Raw genomic sequence first — 24,456 nt, 5'->3', positions numbered from 1 at the left:
GAGATTTTAATGCAGATTCTGAGGCGGATGAATATATTGGACAGCAGTAATCTATTATGGATAAGACTGTTGCCTTATATATCATTAATAAAATGTCTCGTTTTGCTCCCCAATTAGTGTGTGATAACTTTTTTAATATGGCAAGGGCTTTGATGCCCTTGGCTTTAATGTATTTGATGTGCTCTTTCCAATTTAAATGTTGATCAAATATTACTCCTAGATACTTGATTTTTGTACAAAATTGTATTTCAGTGCTATAAAGATGCAGTTTGATTGTTTGGTTCTTCATCCACCTTTTGTCTTTGTAGAAGAAGATTGCTTTTGTTTTATCAGTTGAAAATTTAAATCCCAACTGAATTTGCCCAACTACATATATTTGAAATGGCAGTACTGAGAACTCTCTGAGCATGTCTCAGATTACTACTCGTATAGTAAATGACAAAGTCATCAACATATAAACTGTTTTTTACACCACTTGGTAAATTTATAGTTGTAAGGGACTGGCCTAGACATCAGATGCACGGGTGATGTGAATCTACCATAGTATGATTGCGTCCAGTGTGCAAGACGGAGAACAGTGGAAGAACTCATTCCATATCTTAATTGTATACAGTAAATGGAAAAGCCAACATAGAATATGGTGATTATGATGTACTGTATGTAGTTGTTTTTCACTGTTCTATATGGAGAAGATGAAGAAGGCTAAAAGGCAGGTGACAAGGGGAAAGATGATAATTTTTTTGAGTACTGAAATTAGAATTCAATGCAGCCAAGGGAAAAAAAGACAATGTTGAGGATAGGAAAGTAACTGATTGAAGATTGTAAAGATGTGAATGGCAGAATATAAAGAAGGAAATTGGGAAATTAAAGATGAAGAGAAAGCAATAATGGAGACTTTTTCGGAAATTCAGGTTAAATGACTTGACTACAAACTAGAGTGTTGATACAATATGACTAATATGTTAAGTTAGATCTAAAGAGTTAAGATGACACTAAAAGGGATGAAAAGTTAGATGGCCCAGGACTATCTGTACAGTGTTAATAAATTGATTTGCCAAGAGCAGCTGAAGAATGACTCAATGATGAGTTGATCAGTACAGTACATGTGAAAACCTGATCAAAGAAGGGACAGGACCTGGGCTGTATGGAAATATAAGTGGCAATAAAAATATGCAAAGGAAAATATCAACTACAGTGTGAAAATCATTGAAGTAGTAAATGAATGTCTGAGTACACAGACGACAATGAAATTACTGGAGGAAATGCAAAGATCAGCTGTTATCAGTTTGTCTGTCTGCCAGAATAAACAACAGACATTCTTCATACTGAGCCAATTACAAAGTACTTTATGACCATGAGAGAATATACAGCATATTTGTGAAAGGTATTTAACCCAGGCAGCCAATTAAATGGTTATTACAAAAACAGAGGGTACTAGAAAAAACAGAGTACTGAACAAGTGATGTCACTGTACATAATTCAAGCGCTAGAGTGAACACACTGGCAGGTTTTTCTGAAGAATCTGATGTTGTTCTTCAACGATCACCGTATTTTCCTTTATTATTATTTTTAATGGAAAAAGCTAGGAACTGCTATAAGCTAATGAAGTTTTAAGAGCAGAGCATGAGGATGAAGATGTAGGAAAATTTAAAGATGGAAAACTGCAATAGAGACCTGAATATTTGTGTAAGCAAACCAAATCCTCTCGTGACTAAAATTAAACAATGGACAAAACAGTGAAGTGACCTTGTGTATACAGTGGGAGAGGTGAATTCAATAGAAACAGTGTTACAGATAGTCTCAAGAAATGTTAAAGACTAAAATATGAAGGGAGTAAGAGCTTTGTTGCAGAAAATGTATGAGAGCAAAATGGAAAGAGAAGGAGGAACACCATCTTGTGGTAGATGGGTAAGATCTAGGGGAGACCGAACGTTTTTCTCACTTGGGGATACTGAAGTGTAGAGGAGGTAGGCTACTGGGGGAACCAACATGAAAAAGAATGATGGCAATTGCCAAGGGATTGCTAGTCTACTGGTAAATAAGATTATTGCTTTAGTGAACAAAAAAAATTTCAGCAAGAAAGACTGACAAGACATATTGCAAATGGCAAATTGCCGGCAGATGTGTCCAGAAGCTGGAAAATATACTGGGATATCAAAGATGAAGATGGTTTGGACATGAGAAAAAATTATGGAAAAGGACACTGATGAGCACAAGGACTAAATGGGAATTCAAGCATATGGTGCATAAGACAAAGATCATTTCATGTCTATCGCAAGTGGAAAATCTTGACAAAATGATAATTGTAGTGTAGTTACCACATGAAAAGTTCAAAGGCAATTACAGCATGAATACAATATGTAAATCACTGCATAGTGATCAAAGATGTCAATGGCTTGTAGTCTCATAAAAACAAGCTCAACTAATATGTATTCTCCCAACAAAGTAATTTATTAAACCATTCGAGAAAAGTAACTGAAATGCAGAAGATATGAATTTAATATCTAATTTAGAATATCAACTTGAGAAAGAGATCTACTGGCTGTCATTTGCACAAGTTTATCTGCTATGTTACACCCCAAACCCAGATGTCTTACACACCCCACATTCTTGGTCTCCAAAAATCCAGTACACTGCAGTCTTTTGACTAACAAAGAGAAGACTGATAGCCCAAATATTAATCATCCGAACACTAAAGTACTGGGTGTTTCGAAATTAGAGACCCCCCCCACGGAACAAATGGAAAGTTATGAAGTTTTCTGCTGTAGCCTATCACCAAGTACATTATCTTAAGTTTCTATTAAGCTATTTTTCATTTTACATTCTTGTATTTTCAGACTGAGTGACAGAGTTAGATACAGCCATGGCTAAAGACTCTGAGGAAGTCAGATGGATTGACTGAATCCGGGCTATAACTTTCAGAGAGGCCAGGGATGCTGGCGCATCCTTCATTTCACATTCCTGGATAGCAAAATACATTAAAAGAGATGAATCCTTGGTTAAAAGAAACTGGAACAAAAATCCATATGACTGTCATTGCGAAAAGTGTGAGAATCTTGGAAGGCCTGAAGTCCTTTCTCAGGAGTCAAAAGACATCATAGCTGAGGCAATGGGTAGACCAAGAAAGTCTTTACGTAAATTGGCGGTTGAGCTAGGAACAAAAAGGGGAAAGAAGAGAAGTTATAGTGCTGTATATCGTGAGTTGAAAAAATCTGGTATCAAGCCATTTCATGTTATCAGCAAGCCCAACATCACTCAGCAACAGAGAGAAGACCGTGCATGGTTTTGTGGTTCATTTCTTAAAGATTGGGATGAAGCTGACTTTCTTCATGTTGCCGCATTAGATGAATTCTTCATTTACACAGTCAGGAAACCATATCATAAAAATGACATCATTTGGGCTGCAAAGTTGGATGATATCAGCGATGACATGTGCTATCGCCAAGTAGTGAAATTTCCTGAATGTTTGGGAATGTTTATGTGGATCATCAAAGAAAAAGGACAGTCATGGAATGGTGAATACTTCAGAGAAACTGTGCTTACTGGTGGAGTATTTCCTTCCCTCAAAGATCCTGAAAATGTGTTATCTGTTGAAGAAGTCACATTTTTGCATGATAAGGGACCATGTTTCAAGGCTCTTCAGACACAGGAGCTGCTTCAAAACAGTGGTATCGATTTCTTCTCGTCAAGCGAATTTCCAGGTAGCTCCCCTGACCTTAATGTGTGTGAAAACATTGGTAGTATCTTAAAGGATCGTGTTGAAGCGGGCACAGTGAATTATGATGGTATACCAAGTCTCGACGACCTGCGAAGAGAGGTGACCGAAGTGCTCAGGGAAATGGAGTTTGAGTCTCAGCTTTTTTGCGATTTGCTGAAATCATACCCCTCAAGAATGCAGACTGTGGTACAGGCAGATGGAGGCCACACAAATTATTAAATACTCAGAGAGAAACTTAAATAAATACTTGTTCTGAATTACTTTTGTTTTTGTCCATATTAATTTTAGTTTATGCTGTAGAGGGAGGACTCTAATTTCGAAACACCTTGTACTTCAAACACCTGCCTTATCTTTTATGTTCCTTCAGTGCAGTTAACAGATGAGCTCAATTTGCAAATTTTTACATAAACAGGTTTGTGAAAATACCAAATTTTTAAAGTGTTTTGTATTTTTCTTAGGTATACAACCTGTAGCCTTTCATATAAGGAGTATCTTCCTGCATATGCACTGTACTGACTAAACAAGGGTGGTAACCAGGAGATGGCAAAGAGGGGATGCCCATTCTCTTCCGACCGACGCTGCCACATGTACAGTGGACAAAGGAGGTTACCTCATGTATGGAAGGTTACTGTTTGTATACCTAGGATATAACCTAATGTGCTTTTACTTTCACAACTTATTTTAGTTTTATTCTCAATATCAGTATCTTAAACAAATTAATTTTTTGTTAATTTAGTTTCACCCACAATTTAAAATTCTGAGTAGCCAATCCCTGAAATTTTCACAGTACTGAGCAGGTATTGTGTAACTTGTCTTAGGACTAACTATCATTATTATGTCATTCTTATTTCCCAAGGTCTTTTGAGCTCTTTATTCTTATTTACTACCAAACCATATAGATTCCTAACTTTCAAAACATATCTACAATTATTATGACATACATTTTCAACTGTAACTGTTACAAATGCCTTTAAATTTCCAAAGCAAAACATCTAAAACAGCAACAGAGGGTTTACAACGAGAAATCTTATTTCAGCATGATTTTTGATAAACCACTTAGTGTTGAAAATGTTGGTTCTATAGAGTCTTACTGCAATCTAATAGTAAAATTTGAATAAATGAACACAAACCTGCAACGCTTCACTGAGTGTTCCACACTGATGGTGGGCATGTTTGTCCATACATAACTGGAACTGATGCTCCTTAAATAGAAAACAAATTACAATATACCGTACCATAAACTTTCCCATAAATTTTCAATCCTTTTTTTTAAATCATGGTTCTTTATATGGACTAGAAAAAAAATACTCCAAGGGGTAATTAACTGACTTTCCTTGTATCATCAAAAATGTATTACAATATGTGGAAGGCATTGAATTTGATCTTCAATGTTAGTCTTAGGATTAAAAATATTAAAGTCCATGTTTTAGTTGAAAGTCTTATAAATATTCATAACTAACAAGTTTTATAAAATAAATTTAACTCAATTAAGAGTCAGTAATTTACTGAAGCATAATAATACCTGATGATGATAGCACTGCAATTTCATAAGATGATGAGAATAATAATGCATTAATTTATGGTATTTTTGCAAAAAATTCTGGTACAGCTATTATCATTTATTCAATATGTCAACTATCTACAGGGCCTGATGCCAGACTCAAGAAAACGAATTATGAGTATATTGGCAGCACTGACAAGTTTTTTTCAAGTTCCAGAGGGAATATGACCACATACCAATAAATTACATACTCTGTGACCTCAGTATATACGTACATACGAGATTCCTATTACATTACTCGTGACAGTAAGAGGCTCATAGTACTTGGTTTTGGTCCTACAAAAATATAGCGAGACTAAATATCAAAAGTCAGTTCATCTCTTGAAATGAATGAAAGGAGAACTACAGTAATAGCCCTACTTGAATCAATTAGTGAACTGAAAGTGCCTCGTTAATATACTTCAAACTTCAAGCTGCATAAATATTTTAGCTAAAAATAAGAATAAAAAGCCTTACCTTGGTTATCTGCAGATGGTGTCATACACTGGTTTGGAATGCTGCAGAGTTGTTGCATGTTTGTTGCCATGGGATTTGTACTCATTGCCAGTGAATGAGAGACAGAAGACTTGGATAACCATTCTTGTTGACAGTGTACTCTCTGGTGTGGAATATTCTGAGTTTGTTCTAGGAGATTAGAGCACTGATGATAAAGCTGACCTTCCTGTGATTGTGGCAGTCTCTGAAGTTTAATGTCGAACTCGGGTATGGATGAACAGTAAGACTGCTCTGGATGATATGAATTTGTAAAATCATGAGGATATGTTATGTGATGAGGTACAGGTACTGGCAAATTTCTGTTTCTCTGGTCAAAGTCACAGCCTGACGCATGCTTTGCATAAATTTGACATTGGTTGCTGTGTGATGATGGGAAACTGGAAGAATTGGTATTCTGAGATACAATTTGACGTCGATAAGCATTAGGGGTTGATTCTGCAACTGAATTTATGCTGCAAGCATTTTGTACATCAAAGCTTTGACTGTGAGTCACTGAAGACTTGTCATTGAATTCAGTTTTACTGCACAGTCTGCAGTTTTTATAACTCTCATTTAAGTGAGCACAATTTTTATCTGTTGCATGGTAATGCTTGTATGCATTTCCCTCAGACTTTGAATGATGATGGAAGTGCATGTTATTCGTACCTGATGTAGAATGGCAATTTCCTGTCACATGAGTGCTGTGAAATTCAATATTTTTATTGTTTGGCTGATAATTGAGCTTTTCATTTGAAAGTGTGACAGATGAGCATAATATGGGTTGAACTGTATCAGGACTTAGTTGTGGCAATGGGACCGAGGCTTGCGGGCTGTAACTCTGATGATACACGTCTGCTTTTGGCTTATGTACAGTAGAATTGTGCTTTTTTGTTGGGAGGGTGCATAGCTCTTCATGTGAGTTGCGTTTCTGAGGCATGTTTGAACCCCTTTTTTCCTCTTTTTCAAAGAAGTCATCAATCATGGTAGGATCTGAGAGCTCTGAGGATTTGTAGTCTTTAAGCTCTCTTTTTGGTGAAAATGTTTCCGTTTTAAATACTTGACTCACTTCTTTTAGAACCCTTGATTCCTTTGAAAAATTTAGTCCAAAGGCTTTGGAGGATTTCATTGTGGGATCTATCTCTCCAATAATTTTTTGTAGGGTTTTAGGATCCATAAGATGTTCAATCATTGACAGCATTTCAGGGGGCATCTGCAAAAAGAATAAAGCATATAGATATATTGTAGTAGTACTAAGATGTATAGCACTCATTTTTGGTAACCAAGTGTAAATATTTAAAGTTAATCACGAAAAATTAAGGTTAAATGTGAATGCATCTAGTGGAAGAGCTTGATGAACCTTAATGATATAATGGTCTTGTGAATGCAACAACAATATCAAACTAAAAAGCTGTGACAATAATATCAAATAAAAGAGCAAAATTAGAATAAGGAAATATGCAGTTCAAGGAGTCTTCCTTTGCAGAAGATAAAATTTATATTAGTACAAAAAATATAATTATGCCTGTTAAAAAATTATCAAATTTTCAATTAATGTACTAGTAATTAAAGGCTTGATTTGATTTATGAAAGTTTGGACTAATATCCTTGCAAAGAAACTGGTGAGTCTGTACTTTGAAGAGAGTGGTTAGATAGAGCTGATAAATTTATTTATGATAACCCAGTAATTGATAACATGTTTAAAAGAAAAAAATTGTAATAGCTTTTAAAAAGTCCATGAAGTTATCAGCGTTATTATTTAGAACCTCTTCTATGGAACCTGAAATTTGGTGTTGCCTTTTTTCACCTGCAAACTTCACACAGTCCAATATATGCTACACAGTAAGGGGGATATCATAAAGATCATACAATAGTGATTCACCATCAATAAAGGATGAATTTGGGTTAAATGATTATGACCCATCTTCAGTCTAGTCAGCCTAGTCTGAACTCAATTTCCTTGACATGATGATGTCCAAAAGTCAATCTCATGATGGATTTTCTAATATTTTAAGTTCTTCTCAGTGAAAGAATTCCATTTGTTTTACCGTTTTAGTTTTATGTAAGACCTGACAGACTATTTCATATCAGTCAGTATAAAGAACAGAGAGATAATCAATAATGTCCAGTTCGTGGTATATTTGGCTTCCATATCTGATTGTTTATTACTTCTGATACCAACTTGGGCTGGCACCCAGACAAAGCTTTACTGATTTATATTTGGATGCAAGCAAACAGAGCAATCCCCAGGTTTTTTGAATATTTGGATGAGAGGTCTCTCCTTTCTCATTCACTCAAGGAACTTCATACTTATCAAATATGTCAACTGCTTCCCTACAACATACTTTGCATTTCAGTTACTTAGCACAGCCACTTTTTCATTTCCAAAACATGCCAAGATGATTCAGATGTCCCGGAAACTTTCTTTTGCTCTCACTCTTCTCCACTGACAGAGAAAGAATGAGTGCATAATGTTTCCAAAGTTTAATAAACAAATCTGATTGGGGGATATATGTACAACTGCGATCGAGAGAGAAAAAATGTATAATAATCTTCACGGTTAGCAAGAGAGAGAGAGAGAGAGATTGATGCATTCATCTTACCGAAGAGGGAACGGAGCATAGGTGGTCCTCACTTTGCTGATTGATAATTATAGGGAGAAGCTTCCGTCTCTGATTTCTAATCTCATCGTTGGCCTCCTTATTGCTGGGGACAAATGTAATTCGATCAAGTTAATATTTACAAAAATATATTTTGTTGTTTTATTTGAAGAAAGTCAATACTGTGATAAACAATATTAATTCATCTATTGTACTGTATATAGGATAGATTTTCATTTCTTTGATTAATATCTCACTTTAATACTACCAAGATGGAAGTAAATAACTACCCAGTTATGAGAATCAATATTATACAATTATGTTTTCCAATAGTACGACCTGCCGACAAATATAAATCTCTGTGGCTGCTACATTCCCAATACAGTCTAGTAGTTAATTTACATTTACGTCTAAAAAAAATGCATTATTAATTACCTATTAGACACGTGTAGAACATATTAAGATATAATTACTCCTTCAGATTTATTGACAATTTATTATCTTTAAATAACAGGAATATATTATCTGATGTGCTTTCTATAAAGGTCCCAGAGTTCTTGAAATCTCCAGCACCATCAGAGGAGTCGTCTTTGTAACCATGAACCTGAACTTGTTGGGGTCTGACTTAAAAGTATTCCCGATCACTACTACTACTACTAATACTACTATTAGGTTGACTTTTTATGTAGATATTAAAGTTAAGGATAAATTTTAACTAAAACTTATGATATTAAAATATTAAATCTTGAAAGACTAAGATTTTCAGCACTTTCCTTTAAAATACAAGCTAGTGTGACTTATAAGCGAACTGCTCACGGCTTTGTAGGCTTGTTAATTTGGTATGGAAGGCAAAAATTATATTTAATTGTCATACTGTATTTCCTAAAATTGACAAGTGGTTACATAAAGTACTTCCAACTTAGCTACTAAGAAATTGGTAAATAAAGAAGATTGTGAAAAGGTAACGTTTTCTACCCGAGATCAAGTTAGTTTGTTAGATTTTAAACTTTTAATAGATTTTAATTCATTCCTCTGTTAATATTTGTCACATTGCGTACATAATAGCTGATTTGTTGGTCATTTATTTATTAAAATTGTTATATATACTAATTTATGTATATATTTGTATTGGAGTGTATAAAGATTGCTTGGGATGAGCAAGTGCATTCCTGCGTTCTTAAGTAATAAAACAGGTACTGTGATAGATGAGGGAGGAACTGTAGATATTAACATGAATCTTTCTTCTTCCTTCAGTAACTGTAGTCCATTACTATTATTTTCTTTATGCAAAAAGTAGGCAAGATATACTCTGTTTTTTTTTTCATCTGTCCATCAGCCTGTGGTGTTTGCGCATGGTAAGACTGCGTCTCAGGTTACAAATAATATCCTATTTCGAATATTAACAGTGTAATTCGCATACAGTAAATTATTAAAACACTTTTCAGTTGCAAATGTATACCCAGATATCCTTTTATTTACCTAAAACTTACACATAGCGTAACTATTTAAAGCTCGGGACGCAGTGTTACCATGCGAAAACACCACAGGCGGATGGACAGATGGATAAAAACGGAGTATAGTGAATATAGAGGAGCTGACAGGTCAGTGCTCCTAAACCTTGAGGTTTTAATCCCATAACTTGCCCTCAGTCCAAGTGTACATGAATTTATGATTTACTTGCCAGCTTGTCTTATCTACAATGCCTCTTATCGCTGTAGACTTTTTAATAATCTTATTTCTTGTTTCTTTCATCTTAGCTCGGATATGTTTACTTTCACTGAATTCTGATGTACATAAAATATAGAAAATATATAAGAAGAAATATATCCCTCTAAACTGTGTCGGTGTGTATTGGAAGGGGGAAGGCATGACTATAAAAAGAAAGAAAAAATATATATTTAAGAAAGAAAAAAGAATATATTCACCGTTGAGAAAACAGCATAAAACTAGTAATGGCAATAACAACCTACGCAATAGACTTCATAAGCAAACGCAACCTTCTCTTACCTTCCTCTTACGTTTCAGTCACAGTATTTACCTGACGACTGTATTGATGCATACGAAGGTTTCGGCCTGACCCGTTTCTTTGTTCAGTTCGATGTAACCACGACTCCTGAGGGTGACCAGAGATCCGCCCTTGCACTTCAGCCTGTAGGACACCAAGCCTTGCCCTTGGGTACTTGTGAACACTGAGGAAGGAACAGACATATATTTTGACTGAATGCATTGATTGGTGATTTCTTTTTTGGATGATGCGAATAATTTTAAACATGAATTAAGATTTGTTTTGTAAATATAAAGTATTGTTTTAGAGAGCATCAATTAACCAATCTTTCGTTGGCAGAGTGAAGTAAAGTTTTACAGCGAACACTGTATAAGGTCCAAACTTTTGATGTAATTCTTTCATACAACTTGGATCAGAGGACTCCATACTATCATCAACGAGAGTGAATTCTATTTTACAAACTATCCTGGGTATTTTAAATCTGGAGGCAAGATATCAGAAGATGCCAGGCAGCCTAGCCCACATCACGAAAATTTACCCAATGAGAAATACCAGCTTCATGCACCAACGCCCCTTTACTATCCTGTTAAAGGTGGGATACTCAGCTCAGAGATGGAATGCATTTCGTGATCACATTTCAATCTCGTGAATTTTTCAAAATGTTCCCAGATCGCAGTCATTTCCCAAGCTTCTCTGGACCTCCAGTCTTCAACATTTTTCATTCAGATATGAAATCAGTCACGATTCAGTAAAAATTCTTAACAAAATAAAGTTCTGCATCCATTCATTAAGATTTAGGTACAGAGCTACAAAACTTATGAAAGATTTGATGGCAAGTCCATCAAGCATCTAATAGTTCTAAAGAAATCAGTCATGCAATGTATTTAACATTCTGTTGCTTTTCTTACTGATCTCTCGACAATTTTATAATAAAGAGCCGTGCAAGACATCGTCCAAGATATTAATACTTTTTCAGAATTTCTCAATCATTATTTTTTATGTCAAACCTACAGGGCAAATGACAGCACGTCGAGGGGGAAGTATGAATGTGGATATGACCGTTGTATTTCTTTTTCCTCTAGAGTTATCCCTTACCAAAAGAAATGGCTTCATTACAAAAAAAGTGTACACATTAGTATATCATACAAACATTCTAGCAAGCCAAAACACTTACTTAATTTATGAGCAACCATTGACCACACCATATCTTCTGAATGCATATACTTGAACGCAGAGGTTCCGATCACTTCTGTGGGCATGAGTCCTGTGACAAATGATATTCTGAAATACACCAGAAAAAAAAGTCAAGTAAATCTCTAACCTTATTCTACAGAGATATCACACATTGCATATTTAATATATATATGTATGTGTGTAATAATTATTAAAGGAGCTACAATGTAACAGGCAATTAGAAAACGAATAACGCTGTCTAGCCATCACTCAAGGTTTCCATTTTAAAAGGGAATTTCCACTGGTGCCTTTCGTGTCTGCAAACCTCTATGAAGACTGCGTTATGCAGAGGCATAACACTCAAATGACACAGTAATAAAAGATTTCACTCGTCTGGAATCAACCGATTGGCTATTGACTGTGAAACTGTGACAGTGCTGTCCTGGAAATTGTGCAGTACTGATGCCAGCGCTCAGTCGCTCAAGAAACACATCAAGCTTTGCATTCCAAACGTTCAGATGAGAAACTACGAAGGAAAGATATTTTTGCCGTGTTTGGTACAGCCATCTAGTTGTTGATTCACCTCCATTTATTTATTTAATGACTTATTTATTTATTCATTTGTTTGTTTTTATTTATTATTTTAATTTTCACTGTTATTCTGTTTTGAGTTCGGTTTATGTCTGTGTCTGAATGTGTCAGTCTGCCCATTTACTTTCTCTTGACAAGATTACTCAAAAGCAAAAGAACAAATTTTGGCGAATAACATACATTCGGTGACACTCTGGTTAAAATTTGATTTTGGGAAAAATTGGCCAAAGGTTAACAGGCAACGTTAGAGAATTTCGTTGGCTGAAATGCTTCACGACCTGCTACCCAATTGTTGTATCCTTTCCATATTACTATAACAGAAATTACCTAATACTAGTTAAGTATGCCAAGTTAGGTCCTTTAGTGACATAAACCATCTCACTCCTCTGAATTTTGCTTTATGAGTTAAGATACTTTCATGCTGGTTCTTTTTGGGGGTTGGTTATTTTGAATAACAACAATAACAACAACAACAATTATAATAGGGCCATTCTTTTCTTTAGGAGGTTCCATTGTCAATTAAGACATATTCAAGCTTGTTCCCTATGAATTTTGATAATTCTGAATGACAAAAATAACTAATATTATCTTACTATAATGGGCGTTATGTCTGTCCGTCCGTCTGTCATTCAAGCACTGCCAAACGGCTGGTCCGATGGACATGAAACTTGGCAGGGTTATAGTGGGGACCCCTAAGATGGTTTATAATGGAGTTTCAAGCAACAAAAGGCACCAAAACCGCCGGAGGGGGCGGGGGCGCCATCCCCGAAACGGGACTGGTTCACCCGTAGACTCAATAACGTTACGAATACATATGCATTAATTTCTGATTTTTTTTTCTTTTCCCTCTTCGCTCTGTCCATATTCTCACTTAGCATTCTGTTCTGCTACAGAAAAATCGAGGATTGATATTTCCACATACGTGTACACATAATAATAATAGTAATAATAATATAATAATAATATTTAGAAAGGTTATTTAAAGCAAAACATTCTTACAAAACATAAAACATCAAAATGATGCTTTTAGTAAGTTAAAGTTATCGAAGGTTTAGTCAAATAATATTAATAAACATTGTATCTGATATTTGGTCAATACATATCCATACATACAGTTTTGTATATGTTTATGTATATATATATATATATATATATATATATATATATATATATATATATATATACATGTGTATATATATGGATCGACAGATAGAGAAGCTATGTGAAATGTGATGATAATGCATTAATGTGATAATAATGCATAAATCAACTGAGAAGGGTCTCCATGGATGCTGCCTTGGAAGAAATGAGATACAAAAGTAGGCATTATACATATACATATATATATATATATATATATATATATTTAGGTATGTATGTGTGTTTATCCCGCACACACGAATATTAGTGTAGATAGCAGGGAATTTCAACAAAAATATGAATTGTCCAGAAAAATGTACACTCACAGCCACTGTTAGCGTGTTGTGATGATTTGTTTTTAAACTGAACACAAGCAACCGTATAGGTGTGCCTAACATTGCGGGAACTTCTTCACATACAAGATATGTGACACGTGGAATAAACTGCCACCAGAAGTGGTAAACAACAAGTGTGGAAGAGTTTAAAAGAAAGCTAGACAAAATCATTAGGACACTGTGAATGAACAGTAAAACCTGCTCCTACAGATAAGTGAGCACACGATGTCTCCTCGGATGGACTAACAAGTCTTTGAGACATCCTAATCCTTGTAACTCCTTGTAACTAGTAGATAAAAGTTGCAACTGCAAACCTAACGTGAAATAGCTCTTATGAAAGGAAAATGAGTAAATTAACTAAACTTTACCATAGACTCCTCTCCCCCCAGAAAGGTATTAGTCAAAATTCGAGGGCCATTTCTAAAGGGGTCATAACCCCCCCTTTTTATACCCCATCATTTTTTACTTCTCTGGGAGTTGAAGCTATGGCTACCAAATTTCTATCATGACACCCCTTTCCCATGAAGATTTTAGTCAAAATCCGAATGTCGGGGGCCGTCTTTAAGGGGGGGTTCATAACACCCCTTTTTCATATCCCCTCATTATTTACAACTTTTGGTGTTGAAGCTAGGGCTACCAAATTTTTACCAAAGACTCCCCTCCTCTCAGGGAGGTTTTAGTCAAATTCCGAAATTCAAGGGCCGTTTCTAAGGTGATCAGAACCCCGTGTTTTATAACCCCTCATTTTTTTTTACAACTTTCGGAGTTGAAGGTAGGGCTACCAAATTTTCTCCACAGACTTACCTCCCAACCAGCGAGGGTTTAGTCAAAATCCAAAATTCGAGGGCCGTTTCTTAGGGGGTCATAACTTTTTTTTTCATACCCTCTCATTTTTTCAACTTCGAAGCCGAAGCTTCAGCTACCGAATTTTTACCAGACTCTCTCTCTCTCTCATCTCTACTCTCTGCTCTCTCTCCTTATCTTCTCTCTCATATCTCCTGCTCTCTCTGCATCGCTCATCCTCTCTCTCTCTTCTCTCTCTCTCTTCTCTCGGGCTCTCTCTCCTCTCATGTCTCTCTCTCTCTCTCTCTCTCTCTCTCTCTCTCTCTCTCTCTCTCTCTCTCTCTCTCGGGAATAGTTAAAATCCGCACATCGTGGGCCGTTTCTAAAGGGGTCGTAATTCCCCCCTTTTTTCATACCCCTTAATTTTTTACAACTTTCGGAGTTGACAACTAGGGCTACCAAATTGTTACCATACATTCCCCCCTCCCCCACGAAGGTTTTAATCAAAATCCGAAATTCGAAGGCCGTTTCTAAGGGGACTTTTTCATACACCCCGTTTTTTTCACAGCTGTTAGTTAATAATAATAATGATGATAATGAACCAACCAAGGAAAAAGACGGTGTATCCCACGTACCGGGGATCAGTAAAATACCCATCACACATACCTGTGATCAGAGTAGAGTATCTTTCCATCCATGGTATGCCTGGTTATGTACTCGTCCTGCGTGGACTCGACGAGCGAGATCTCCGTTATCGGTCTGTCTTTGACCACCCTCACGAAGGCCACCAACATGTGAGTCCCGATTTTGTTGGTCGAGCACACGCTCTGCATGTCGTCGTTGTCTGAGTCTGAATAAGTGCTGTCTGTCTCTTCTGTAATTGCAATAAAAAATAATATTTATGAAATCAATCCAGTTATCATTTGTCCCCTTCTGTGGCTTTCAAGAGGGGTAAGATCTAAGTAATAACTCCGCGTCAGGTATTTCTTTGGAAATTACACTTTCCTATAGTATCTGGGTTGCTTATTAAGAATTTATAGTTTTTTTTTTTTTTTTTTTTTTTTTTTTTTATAACCCCCAGGGTTAGCACTAAACACGGCAAAATAAATTTGACGTCCCAACCCCTAGTGGCTGTCGTGTTCGCGGGAACGTTCCTTACAGTCCGTGCGGAGTTATTGCCTAGAATGACCTCAAGAGGCATGTCACTTGCAAAATGAATAATCATGTTGTTGGTTCCCCTGTAAGGCATTACTTAAGGTTTTTTGCAGCGTCCATAAAGGCCCCTAGCTGCGACCCATTTCATTAATTTTATATCCTGTACTTCCTCAGTCATTCAACTTGAAAAAAAAACGGGGTCAGTGACACCCATTTTCTTGGTTAAGGCCGCGCGTACACGGAACTTAAGAGCGAAGCCTCACCTACAGTGAATTTGGAAGGACTAGACGCGCCCGTCACTGGGCTTCTCTCCGGAAGGGGTTTCAGAAGTCCCACGATGTGGATGATCTCGTACCGGCTTGGGTCGTTGCGAGACAGGGCCTTCTCCATCATTCGGCAGAAGAAGGACCTCCGGGTGTCCCGCGAACATTCTGGAAGATATGAAGACTCGAACTCCGTCTTTCTCTCAATTTCCGAAGGCTCAGAACAATGCAGCCTTTCTTGATTCGATCTCACAAAAGGTATGTAAATGTTTTATTGTAAGAGTAATGGGTTCTTTTCATCATTTGGGAAAACTACACTAACGATCAGCCGATATTGGTTTAAAAATACTTTTACATGTCAGCGGAAGTTATCGCTTTTAAATCTGAGTGTTAAAAACATTAAAGGTCTTCTCGCCCCATATTAATCTAAAAATAAGACTTTTCAATATACACAGAAGTTATTTCTTTTAAACCTGAATGTAAAAAAATAAACAGAATCAAAAGTATTCCTATTATATATATGCACACATTAAATTTTAACTTACAAGTATCATATATGCATACACATACATTTATACAGCCAATACCTCTGTTCGCCAGCTGTTCTCTGAGGATTTCGTGGTCCTCTGAGTGAATCACGTTGTAAATGGAGCTTCCCAGTAGATCGACCTACAGTGAGATACGGAAATTGGTTACATCGTTAAAAGCAATACCATAACATTTGGGTGTTTTCTTGATTAGTCTATTGTGGTGGTAAAATGTCCAGAGAAACAACATATATGAAACAGCATTGCTATGCTTTTTCCTAGCAATAAAAAAAGGTCTTGTTTCTATAAGTTTTGAAGGGAGATTGGTTTACACCTAAATCTCAAATAACAAGAATTTGGATAGATTAGCGTGGTCAATAAACAGATTTTACCGCCCTTTGGTGCTAATCGAACATAAAAAAACACAACAGAGAGAGAGAGAGAGAGAGAGAGAGAGAGAGAGAGAGGTAAACAGCGGAGTGCGATATATACGGAGAGAATATATTATTAGCCAACATTGTGTGAGTCCATATCTACGTACAAGGAAAGGGTAGGACCTTAACTGCTCTGCGTACCTGTGTGTACCCGAAGAAGCTTTCCACAGCCTCCGTAATGAAGACGACCTTACCCGTTGACGACATGACTAGGAGGAACCCACCGATGGCCTGCAGAGGGAGTTAACGATCTGATAAATGATCACTGCTCGGTATTATTTACGGGGCGCATTAAGTCACTCGTATAAAAAAAAATATGAGAAAAACGCTCAGATGGTGATCTTGTGCCTACCGGAATATCCCAAGGAAGAAAAAAAAAAAAACTGACACTAGAAGCCTAGTGCAATGCGGATGGGAATAAAATGAAAATAAATATAAGCATATAAATAATAGTCTAGATGTTACAGAAATGGATAAAACAACAATTAATAAATGAACGAAAGATTAACTTCATATGAAATCATAATCATTAGTTGACTGGATTGACCAGAGTGATCATTTTGCTACTTGGCATTAAATCTTAAAACATGTCGTCTATAAGCTACTAGATCTGCTACACAGCACAATAAATAATGTGTAAACTGCGAAACTCTGATATAAGGTCAATAACGATGAAAGAGGGAATGTTTTTACAAACCATAGACAACACTATATATATATATATATATATATATATTATATATATATATATATATATATATAATATATATATATATATATATACATATTAGGAGACCAAGGGCAGATAGAAAGGCATACGAACTTCAAGGCTGCAAAATGACACATGGTATAATTGTATTTGATAAAAAGGAACTTTACTAGATAAAATGTAAAAGATTATATGAAAAAAAGATTCTTAAAATATTTTAAAAACAAACCTACCCAGTAGGTACATGACTAAACAGTGACTAAACACAAAAAGGTAAAACTAAGTGGAAGTAAACAGAACAGTAGAAGAAAAAAATAATAAAAAATTACAAAATGAACAAAGGTGTGGAAGACGTCTGGGCGTTTAACGAGGGAACGACTGCTTTGATGAAAATTGATTCTGAAGTCGTAAGCTCGTCCTCGTGTTGGGCTGAGACTGGTATTTCAAAGTGTTTTTTTTTTTTTTTTTTATCAATCTGCGTTTTGTATCCTGCAATCTGCAAAATGCAGATTAATGTAAAAAAAATTGAAATACCAGCCTCAGCCCAACACGAGGACGAGCTTACGACTTCAGAATCAATTTTCATCAAAGCAGTCGTTCCCTCGTTAAACGCCCAGACGTCTTCCACACCTTTGTTCATTTTGTAATTTTTTTTTTTCTTCTACTGTTCTGTTTACTTCCAGCTACTGGGCAGATTTGCTTTGAAGTATCTTAAGAATCTTTTTTTTATATAATTGTTGTAATTTTATATAGTGAAGTTCCTTTTTATCAAATAAAATTAAACTACATCTCATTTTGCAGCCTTGAACATGCAATGGATTATTGCGGAATGCCGTTGGCGGCCTTCCCCCCCCCCCCGCCACCCCCCCCCCCCCCCTCCTCACATGTGAGAGCGAGAGAGAGTAACATATAACGAACATATGGCGTGTTTATATACAAATATGTATATTATATATATATATATATATATATATATAGAGAGAGAGAGAGGGAGAGAGAGAGAGAGAGAGAGAGAGAGAGAGAGAGATTATATATATAATATGAGAGCGAGAGAGAGTATAACATATAAACGAACATATGGCATGTATATATATATATATATATATATATATATATATATATAATATAAATATATAATATATATATATATATATATATATATATAGAGAGAGAGAGAGAGAGAGAGAGAGAGAGAGAGAGAGAGAGAGACATACGTGTGCATGCATGTGTCTGCACCTACATACCCACCCAGTCTTGTAAGTAAGCTTACCTCTTCAAGGGAAGCCATAAGCCCTCTCTGGGTTGGACCCCCGGTGGTCAAGATCCTTTTTTTCTGATCTCCGTCGCCCAATACTGAGAGAGAGAGAGAGAGAGAAAAAAAAACAATTAAGTGTCTAGTAATTCAAAGAGTACATGCTCCTAATTACTGGTCAATATATATTTTTTTCAGTTTTCCATCATGCCGCGGTGTAAGACCTATTTATTTACTTATTATAGATTTGTTAACAGTTCCCAGTTTTTCTTTGTTCCATGGACCTCTCAAAAGCATTCGACCGTTTGCCATAAAAAAAGATTTTGATGTTTTAAGGCAGAGAAAAGTACCGGTTTATATAATAGAGATACTGAAAAGCTGGCATGCAACCCAGAGGTTTAGAGTAAAATGGGAAACTCCCTTTCCTCGCTAATTCAAACAAAAATGTGGCATTAGGCAAGGCAGCGTTCTGTCTGCTTCACTATTTGCAGTCTACTATATGGATAATTGAAGCAGAAGGCATTTGAAAAACGAGAAAGGATGTATCATAGGTGAGAACAAAATTAATCACATTTTACATGCTGATGACTTGATACATAGAACTCAGTCCTGCTGTAAAAGCCCTTCAAAGACAAATCGACGCGTGTATGCTGCATTTTGAAGAACACTACCTTATGGTGAACGTTGAAAAGACCAAAGTAATGATAGTTAAACCGAAAAGATTCATTAGCTATGGAGACCCGGACGTGGATATGGAGAAATTGGAAGTCGTCCAATCTTTCAAATAGTACCTGGGTATGTATATCAACTGTGACCTTAAGGACGATGAGCTTATCATCATTATACCGCGGTCATTGTATGAGATGCAATCTGTTGCTCCGGGGTTTTTATATGTGCGACAATAATGTTAAAGTTCACCTGTTTAAATCATTTTGCATCTCGACATACATATTGTATTCCACTCGCGCTGGAGAGTCGGAAGGATACCCTGAACAAACTTCTTGTCTGTTATAATGATTCACGCAGACATTTTATGAATATTAACAAACAATAGTCTTCTTCATGCAATTTTTAATTGTACTTTTTTTAGGGGCTCAACAACATTTTTAGAATGGAGTATGTTATTTTTTTAGTGAATCATAAAAGTAAACAAATGTCTAATTTATAATGAGTTTATATTATGTAATTTACTAAGTTTAAAAAAACTTTAAAGGTATGAATATTTATGCAATATTCTGTAAAGTTTCTTTTGTAAATATATATATGTATATTTAATTTTAATGTATATGGCTTATAGCTGGAATAAAAGATTCAATTCAGTTCAATTCATAGTGATCTACATCAAATGGGGTTTGTCAGCATGCTAATGTACCCACCCACCAGCAAATAATACATTTTATTCAATATACATTACATATTAACACAAGTCATTTGCTACATTACATATTAACAGAAGTCATTTGCTACAGTGAAAGTTGGAAAGCTTTTGAACAATTCTAGGGCAAACGCCGTTATCCAAATATTAACATAATTGATGGTTAGATGTGTAATTTGGGAATCTCTAAATACTGATAATTCATCACATCCTAAAATATATATTGCATTGTAAGTTTACGTAGCTCACCACATTCTTAAAGTGGTTAACTTCACCTATGGTCTTATTAAAACCTGCTTGTGAGGGTCAACCTTTCCAAAACTTTACCATTCATAAAAAAAATTATTGCTATTAATAGTCCGTGACTGAATATTACATTTTTCTTCATTTACCAACAATCTCATATCCATGCATGAATTCTGCAACTCTGCCAAAGCCCTTGTCATAACTTGAATTAATACACTGTACCCCGTAGGGGGTTAGTGCCGTCAGTGCACCTCATTCGGTGCAATGTAGGCATTACTTAAGGTTCTTTGCAGCGTTCCATCGGCCCCTAGCTGCAACTACTTTCAGTCCTTTTACTGTACCTACGTTCACATTCTCTTTCTTCCATCCTACTGTCCACCCTCTCCTAACAATTGTTTCATAGTGCAACTGCTTTGAGGTTTTCCTCCTGTAACACCACTCAAACCTTTTACTGTCAATTTCCGTTTTAGCGCTGAATGGCCTTAGTTGCCCCAGTGCTTGGCATATGGCCAAAAATCTATACAAATCAAAATCAAAATTAACACACTGTATTAAGATATCATCATCATAAATAATAACCTCAGTTCCCCTGGGACAACTGTGCATAGCAATTTTATCCATTAAGATATGAAACAGAAAGGGAATGAGTACACCACCTTACATCAAACTTTTTCTTTATTGACAAATTCCTCCAAAACAGAACCACTGTCAGCTCTGTCAAAGGTTCTTTTTAAATCCACAAATGCCCTGCATTTGACATCAGCATTACTTAAGATTTTACAATGCAATCAGAAGTACTTTTCCCTTTTTCGATTCCAAACATATTAGGTGATAATTGGTTCCCAATCAAATAAAGTAGCTTTGTAGTTAGCATAAGTAAGGTGTGAGTGAAGTAGGCCGACACTGCCCATTATCTTTTGGTATAGGCACAATTAGAGCAACTTTCCACTTGACAGGTAGTCTGCCATCCTTGTTAGAAAGGATCATCACAATTAAACAATCGCATCATGTTAAGTCCATCTTCACCAGGGGCAGTGGCTTTACCTTTGTTAACAGCACATTAAAATTCATCCTTTGTAAATGGCAGACAAGTCTCATCAGCGACAGCTGCTTGTAATGCAGCAAATCGACGTCTTTTATATCGCCTATATCTCAAGCAAGCCATGACCATTGTTTTTGCTCTTTTTCCCTCTCACTTTATCGACTCCCTTTCACACACCTCCAATATGCTCAGCAAAGGAAATACTTCCAAAAAATGATCCCAATGCTTCCCTCTTACGCTTTTCCTTACCTCTGATGTAAGATCGGCAATTTGCATCATTGTTTCCCTGCACCGACTATCACCTGGATTTTTACTCCAATTACTCTGAGTTTTTCGGAGCAACTTGTTCCAGCCTCGTATTAGTACACTGTCGTTTGTATACATTAACTTCCTAAAAGGTTTGCCTGGGAACATTTAACCATCAGTTACAATATGCACATCGTAAAATTTATCATCATCACCATTACCATTGACACGTTAATTATTGTTATATAACTCACTAACCATCACGAATTTAGTTTTTTTTATCTGTTTTGAAAATATACCTTTTTCCTTTTTATTAAAAGTTGAATTTTCTATTCCAAAGGAACTTTCCACTGCAAAGTGGTCACTCACAAGCTCACCAACAACAGACGCATCAGCTGTATATTCGACATATGAAAGAGTAGGGCACAGTCAATTCTACCACCTCCCGCGCGTGAGGGTTCTCCGTTCCCTAAAACTCTTGCATTCTCCAGCGAGTTGAGGATACTGTTCATTACAAAGCCATTTCTATTTTGACTACCTCTGCTTCCTACTCGGTGATAAATGGCATTCAGATCACCCCATAATAAACAGCACTCATTAGAAGTACAAGGGGGAAATTCGCGAGGTCCAATTTATCTGAATGTACATACACATTGATTTCATAAAACACACTATCCCTAAGATATAACTGACAGACAAAAATAATCGGTACCATTAACTGTAGCAGTCGTACACAAATCAGCACGAATACTTTCCTTGGCAACTGTAGTCAAACCTCTCGTATTATTTGTATCATCTGCATTGAGTTCAAAACTTCGATATCCTGGTAACTGAAAAGCATCAACACCTGTTTCGTGTAATGAACACATCTGAGTCATGGGAAAGTACTTAAGCATGGATATTGGTTGACCTTTTTTTTTGTAGACGTTTCACATTCCAAGAAAAAGTTTTAGGACAGTGTCTCCATTTTCCCCAATTTCTTGCTTAAACATTTGAGCAAATGTAACTACATCCATTATAAAATCGTCACTTGGCTGCTGCATGTACACCAGTACCATATATAACAAGGAAGCCATGGTAGTATAAAGGCTGTTATTAATTTTTCCTCCTATGGCCAATGTATTCCTTGTTTCACAGTGATCTGCATCCGTAAAACTATCTTGCCTGAATGCATTTTTATCATTTCGCCTAGAAAAGGAAATTCCTTGTTATACATCAGTATTTTTACTTTATTAGAATTGTTTTGTAATTCATTACACTTCCTATCTAAAGTAATGACCTTACCCTGGTTATCAACCCCATCACAGCAGTTAGTAGAGTTTTCGAATATCAGTAGCGTCACATACACCAATATATGTAGCTGTTATCACTACAAACTCTTGTGATCTGTTCTTGCACAGTCATAATATTTTTAAGCTCACTTGTCTCCACACGAAGTGCTTAAATGACATGTCATGTTTATTCACAAATCTGGTCATGACTATCTTTGGTCTGACATTGTTGACCATTTCAATTGGACTCCGCCTTGCTGCTTGTCTGCATTTCCAAATGTTCACGCTTGGTATAATATCAACATTTACCTTCCTGTTCCATGATCGTTAATGAACCAAGTTCATAGTCTCCGTGCCTTCTACGACCGGCCTCTTTTTACAATGCCATGAATTCGCACTGTGGTCGCCACCACAATTACAACACTTCGAAATAATCTTAACGTTCTTTAATTTTTCGAAACATTCTTTTGAATCATGATTTTTGCTGCAGTATCTACATCTAAAGCTGTTGTCACATTTAAATACTATACTACCCCCTTCTGCTGCATTTGAAACAATCGAGGATTTTCCTTTTTTCTAGATAATGGTAATTCTGGGCAATAACTCCTCAGCAAGTGACGTTCCTGTGAATACGACAACCACTAGGGTTTGGGAAGTCAAATTTATTTCGCAGTGTTCAGTACTAGCCCCTGGGGGTTAATTACAGTCGACACGCCAAAAATAACGGTAAATTCTTAATAAGCAACCAAATACTTTAGGAAAATGTAATTTCCAAAGAAATACTTGACGTGGAATTATTACCTAGATTTACCCAGATACCTTTCCATACCCAATACTGGGAACAAATAATCTGTCTGGAACCTCTCCTCTTATGAGCACAATCACCTGTGGCTTCGCACTAGTTTGACCATTATGTTTGACCTCGCGTCTCTTGGCCAAAACAACTCGATCATCAACATGCAAATCTTCTGGATCTATACACAATAGGTATTCAAACACAATCGCCAAGGTGAATTTTTCGTCATCCCTTGGTCTATCTAGTACGTTTTCAAAACCGGCGGTTGATAAATAGTCAACTGCTCTCTCATCTTTGACAGTTACAGATGGCTTATAATTACCTTCCATAAATAAGACCTCTGGAAATTTCTTATAAAACCTTACCGTCCACTGCATTTTGTTGTGATAATCCATGTCAAGTAAGTTGGGGAAAATACAAACGTGTTCGATGGTCAGAAACAGGATCCACAACCGGACTCGCTTGAGGATTATTCAACACGTACATCATTACTTATTATTCTCTGCTTCTTATCGAGTAATGAATTTCCACCATCATAACTGCTATTACTTTCCTCAGCTACTTCTTCCTGGGCGGAGTGCAGTTTTTTCCGATTCTGTGTTCTCCTTTTTCCAATAAAAGGAGCCATTTTAACTTTACCTTTATCATCACTAGATAATGACAAAGTCCATTTCAGCGTCTCCTATGGTATCCTTCGAAGCCATGTCAGTCAAAATAAAATATAAGAGAATCTGAGGAAGAGGGTCAGTTGCAAACCTGCTTT

At 36.3% G+C, this 24,456-nt stretch overlaps 1 protein-coding gene across 2 annotated transcripts in view; it reads right to left on the bottom strand.

Annotated features, from left to right (window-relative positions):
- The window catches only part of LOC135198460 (neuronal PAS domain-containing protein 2-like), a 438,864-nt gene that overhangs the window by 7,950 nt on the left and 406,458 nt on the right, over positions 1–24,456 (bottom strand). Inside the window, exons 3-12 of one of the 2 annotated variants that reach the window (XM_064226026.1) lie at positions 18,736–18,818; positions 16,898–16,987; positions 16,383–16,464; positions 15,796–15,963; positions 15,044–15,251; positions 11,530–11,636; positions 10,389–10,539; positions 8,354–8,456; positions 5,736–6,963; positions 4,849–4,920 (exon numbers count right to left, since the gene is read on the bottom strand). In XM_064226026.1, the coding sequence (XP_064082096.1) occupies positions 4,859–4,920; positions 5,736–6,963; positions 8,354–8,456; positions 10,389–10,539; positions 11,530–11,636; positions 15,044–15,251; positions 15,796–15,963; positions 16,383–16,464; positions 16,898–16,987; positions 18,736–18,818 (2,282 nt within the window). In that variant the 3' untranslated portion in view covers positions 4,849–4,858. Of the gene's footprint in view, positions 1–4,848; positions 4,921–5,735; positions 6,964–8,353; positions 8,457–10,388; positions 10,540–11,529; positions 11,637–15,043; positions 15,252–15,795; positions 15,964–16,365; positions 16,467–16,897; positions 16,988–18,735; positions 18,819–24,456 lie in introns of those variants that run through there. The other variant, XM_064226027.1, reaches the window with a different exon arrangement.

Source organism: Macrobrachium nipponense, chromosome 22, assembly GCF_015104395.2.
Source record: "Macrobrachium nipponense isolate FS-2020 chromosome 22, ASM1510439v2, whole genome shotgun sequence".
Lineage (NCBI taxonomy): Eukaryota > Metazoa > Arthropoda > Malacostraca > Decapoda > Palaemonidae > Macrobrachium > Macrobrachium nipponense.
The sequence above is the reverse complement of the archived record's forward strand: the minus strand, read 5'-3'. Positions and strand labels throughout refer to the sequence as shown.